Here is a 4,886-nt window from a genome sequence, read left to right as displayed (position 1 = left end):
AGGCACCTACCACAATGCCTGGCTAGTTTTGGAGATGGGGTCTCATTCTTGCTCAGGCTCGTCTTGAACTTGTGAGCTCAAGCAATCTACCTGCCTCAACCTCCCAGAGTGCTAGGATTACAGGCATCAGCCACTGTGCCTGGCCCTAGTTTTGGAATTTTATTTATTTATTTATTTATTCTGTTTTTTTTTTTTCTTTTGGTAGTTTTTATTTTTTAGCCGGGGCTGGGTTTGAACCCGCCACCTCCAGCGTATGGGACCAGCGCCTTACCTTTTTGAGCCACAGGTGCTGCCCAGTTTTGGAATTTTAGACCCTTAGATTTTTAGAATGTTAGGATATCAAAGTTGTAATACCATAAACCATGTTTTCCAACATTTAAAAAAATAGGAGAATCCTTATAACAAATGGAACTTTATGTTTTTGATATACGAAAGAGATAAAGACGATGTTTTGGTGGTATGCATTTATTTTGTAAGTTTATGTGGTTTTTTTGGCCAGGGCTGGGTTTGAACCCTCCACCCTCAGCATATGGGGCTGGCGCCCTACTCCTTGAGCCACAGGTGCCACTCTGTAAGTTTATGTTTTAACATTGACTTCTTATAAGCTAATTTTGAAAGACCATCAATATTGATGGTCTCCAATGAGTTAAATTTTTGCATGTAAGATATGTGACTGTGAGTGCTTTTAATTACATTAAGAAATAGTTTGAAATACAGTGTAAGAATGCAGTCTGCCCCAGACGCTAGCAGGTGCCCCAGGCGGGCACTCCGGAGCACAGTTGGGAGCCTGTGCTCAGGTTGTCAGTGTCAGAAGGGATCTCTCAGACTGTCTAAACCTGTCCTCTCATTTCATAAATGCTAAGTCTGAGGCCCAGAGAGGGAATGTGCCTTCCTAAGCACAGTTGGGAGCCTGTGCTCAGGTTGTCAGAAGGGATCTCTCAGACTGTCTAAACCTGTCCTCTCATTTCATAAATGCTAAGTCTGAGGCCCAGAGAGGGAATGTGCCTTCCTAAGGTCACATGGCTGGGCTGGTGCTGGGGCGAGAGGCAGGTCCCTAGTTGCCCAGTACAGAGCTCCCATCACACAGCCATGCCATGGGGAGGGGACTCTGGAGTCTGAGGAAATACACCCAGTCTGTGCCCTCTCTGCTGGTGACCTCCAGCAAGTCACCTGCCTCACGGTTGCACCAGCCAAGCTGGCTACTCATCACTTTCAGCAGTGTCTTCTCAGACTCCACCTGAGTCTGAGCCCAGTGGATTAGACTGGGTGGGTCTTAAAAATTCTAAAGTTCCCATGAAGCTCAGAGAGGCTGGGTTACTTGTTCAGGGTCACACAGCTCATATAAGGCAGAGCTAAGAGACCACTTGTCTTCAGATGTCGTACCAAGCTCTACTTTGTCAGATCCTCTCTCTCAGTCTTGGTTTCCTTGTCTGTTAGGGAGCTCTGATCATATTCCTGAACTCAAGCCCCTTGGCTTCTATGCCCCACTGGCCTAGTAGCACTGGACAGCAAGGGTCACAAACATCAAGTACACAGGCTCTACAGTTAGTCTTCCTGGGCTCAAATCCCACTTTCCCAATTACTACCCAGATGACCTGCTCTGGGGGCCTAGATCACATCCCCTGGGCCTTATCATTTCAACATGCTCCTGTCAGCCTCCACATTTCTTTATTGGAGGGTTTTTCTCTGAAGTCTCAGCATCTCCCCTAGTGGGGAGATGCAACTCTGGGGGGTGTGCTTTACTCCCCAGAGTTCCCCAGCAGGGGTCAGCAGCTGGCTTGGCCACCTTCCCCTTCCCTGTCTCTCACTCCCTCACTCCCTGGCTGGGGTCCCTGGGATCTCCCAAGTACACTGCTTGTATTCAAATCCTTGTCTTGGGCTCTGCTTGGGCAAGCAAACCCAAACTCAAGTAAGTTACTTAGTTTCTCTGCACCTCCGTTTTCTCCACTGGTAAATCCAAGAAACAACCACCCATTCCTTATAGGGCTACTGTAAGGTCATAAAGGACGGCACAGGTGCTAATGCTAGGCTCGTGCCTGCCACTTGGCAAGCGCTCAGTGGACGGCAATGAGGCTCCCTCCAGATGCCTGTGGGAGTAGGATGATGGGGGTGTCTGGTCCCCAAGAGAGGAGGTCAGGAGCCGCAGGGAGAGAGGAAGGTCAGTTTAAGTGTGCTCTCTTGCAGATGTGTGTGGTGGTGTCCTGACCAGCCTGTCCGGGGCCCTCACCAGCCCTGAGTACCCCAACAACTACCCCAACAATGTGGAATGCCGCTGGGTGATCCGGGCCGCTGGCCCTGCCACCATCAAGCTGGTGTTCGTGGACTTCCAGGTGGAGGGCAACGAGGAGTGCACCTACGACTATGTGGCTGTGCTCGGGGGCCCTGGCCCGGCCCGTGGGCACCACTACTGTGGCAGCACCAGACCCCCAACCCTGGTGTCCGTGGGCCACGAGCTGCAGGTGGTCTTCAAGTCCGACTTTAACATTGGAGGCCGGGGCTTCAAGGCCTACTACTTCTCAGGTAGGAGGGCTGGAGCACCGTGGGGCTCCCCATTACACTGTAGGGGGGCCACAGTTTCCTGCTGCCATGACACTTGGGCTTTCTGCACTCTTCCTGCTTGGAATGCTCCAGGACACCTGCCTGGCCAGTGCCGAGGCATAATGTTTCACTTCCTTTGCGAAGACTTCCTGGTTCACTGGGAATCAATCCCTTCCTTCAGCTCCTGATAGAAGTCTTTTCCACGTTATACATAGTTTGTGCTGCGTCTACACGTCGTTGGTGTATCTGCCTCCCCGGCCAGACTGTGAGTTCCTTATGTGATTATCTTTGCACCCGACACACAGTAGGCACTCAGTGAATATTTGCACAGATGAATGAATGAACTCATGGGGAGTTCACAGCCTAATGGGAGAGATGGATAAGGACACCGACGTGACAGCCCATTATGATCTGCGCTAATAGTAGAAATCAGGGGTGACTTTCTAGCAGAAGAGCTAATTGAACAGTGCCTTGAAGGAGTTAGCCAGAAGCAGATGGAAGGGAAGTGTGTTCCAAGCAGGAGGAACAGCACATATAAAGCACGGAGGACAGAGTGTATTCTGTGTGCTCATAATAAAAGGAGATGTTTAGAAAGTGGGAGTGCTGGGGGTGGATGGGGCAACCAAAAGGGGAGAAGCCAGGCCATGAACTTCATTGTCAAGCCAGGGCATTTGGAGTTAGCTGCAGGACAGGTATTAGGTATTATTATTGAATTCTAACAAGGCCAACGCTCTTGAAAGGTGTGAGATTCCCAGCTCTCAGCTAGTGTTGGTTTAAAGCAAGCTTGGGGTCAATGTTCTGCTTTGCTGGCCACAGTACCCACAAACTGCCGGTGGTTTTAGGACCCCTGTCACACCTGCAGCTTCAGCTATAACTGCACAGGGTGACTTCTCCCCTCTCCCCCACCCAGGGGAATGCCAGGAGGTGTACGTGGCTGTGCGAGGCAACTTCTCCAGCCCCCAGTACCCCGGTTCCTACCCCAACAACATCCGGTGCCACTGGACCATCCGCCTGCCTCCTGGCTACCGGGTTAAGGTATTCTTCCTGGACCTGGACCTGGAGGAGCCCAACAGCCTGACCAGGACCTGTGACTTTGACCATCTGGCAGCCTTTGACGGGGCCAGCGAGGAGGCACCCCTGCTGGGGAGTTGGTGTGGCCACAACGTGCCACCACCCATCACCTCGAGCCACAACCAGCTCCTGCTATTGCTGCACACGGACCGCAGCGCCACCCGCAGGGGCTTCTCTGTGGCCTACATCGGAGGTCAGCTGGGGCCGAGGGTGCGGTGTGCTGGTGGGAGAAGGGAAGGCTCTGAGGCCGGGTTTGCAGCCTCCTTCCTGCATCCCACCAGCTTGTCCTGACCCCCAGGAATGGTGTTCCCCAGTGGGCAGCCTCGTGTCAATTCCTGGAACCTCTGAGATCATAGTGCCGTGTCCCTTATTCATTTCTGATATTGCAGAGTCCTCCTCTCCCAGCTCCCAACTCCACGAGTCCTAACCTTCCCATCTGGTTCCTTCCCCCAGGGGCCCCTGGCCCTTCTGATAGTGTGGTTTATCCCCTGTATCCAGGGGTAATAGGCAAAATATGGTAATGCTGATTGTGGTAAATAATTGGTATAACCATGGAGATGCCTACCAGCCCTGCTTGTGGCATTCAAAAATACCGATTGAACAAATGGCGCTTGTGTTTTCTCGCTTTATAAGAAGTCTGGAGCTAGGCAGCTGCAGTATTGATTCGGGAACTCAACACTGTTCCAGGTGATAACTCTGAAATTCTCTTAGCCTCATGGTTACAATGTGGCTGCAACAATTCCAGGCATCATGTTCACGGTCAAAGCTGGAAGAGGGAAAAGGAAGAGCCAGCCACAAATGTCCCCTTATCAGGAAAGAAAAAGCATTTCCAGAAGCTCTCCCGAGACTTTTCCTTGTGTCTCTCTGGTTTGAACTTGGTCTGGTGGCTGTGTCTGGCTGCAGAGCAGACTGGAGGAGCTCGAGCTCGGCTTGCTCAGGCTCCATAGTGTTGGTTTGATTTGTTGGCCAAGAGCATCACCACCTTTCCCCCTCCTCCCACCACTCCTCCCTGGCTATGAACCCAGAAATGCCTGTGCTCCGGCCCCATTGAGCCCTCTGCCTGGCCAGGCAAAGCTCCTCACGGTGCAGGTATGGTAATAGATGCTGAGAGGTGAAAGGTTGTCATTACAGCCACATGGGCAGTCGGTGGCACAGTCAGGACTAGCACCCACTGTCCTGTCTTCTCCTTGTGTGTCTGAGCAGGACATGGGAAGGGGAGCCAGGAAAAGCTCAGACAGGTGAAGGCCACATCCAAACCCTGCCATTTACTGGCCACA

General features: G+C 51.9%; 1 protein-coding gene across 1 annotated transcript in view; it reads left to right on the top strand.

Annotated features, from left to right (window-relative positions):
- CDCP2 (CUB domain containing protein 2) overlaps positions 1-4,886 on the top strand; it is a 19,540-nt gene that overhangs the window by 10,494 nt on the left and 4,160 nt on the right. The window contains exons 3-4 of the mRNA XM_023515128.1: positions 2,185-2,520; positions 3,449-3,802. Of these exons, the coding sequence (XP_023370896.1) occupies positions 2,185-2,520; positions 3,449-3,802 (690 nt within the window). The remainder of the gene's footprint in view (positions 1-2,184; positions 2,521-3,448; positions 3,803-4,886) is intronic.

This window comes from Otolemur garnettii, unplaced genomic scaffold, assembly GCF_000181295.1.
Source record: "Otolemur garnettii isolate 467f Iridium unplaced genomic scaffold, OtoGar3 scaffold00066, whole genome shotgun sequence".
NCBI classification, from domain to species: Eukaryota; Metazoa; Chordata; class Mammalia; order Primates; family Galagidae; genus Otolemur; species Otolemur garnettii.
The sequence above is the reverse complement of the archived record's forward strand: the minus strand, read 5'-3'. Positions and strand labels throughout refer to the sequence as shown.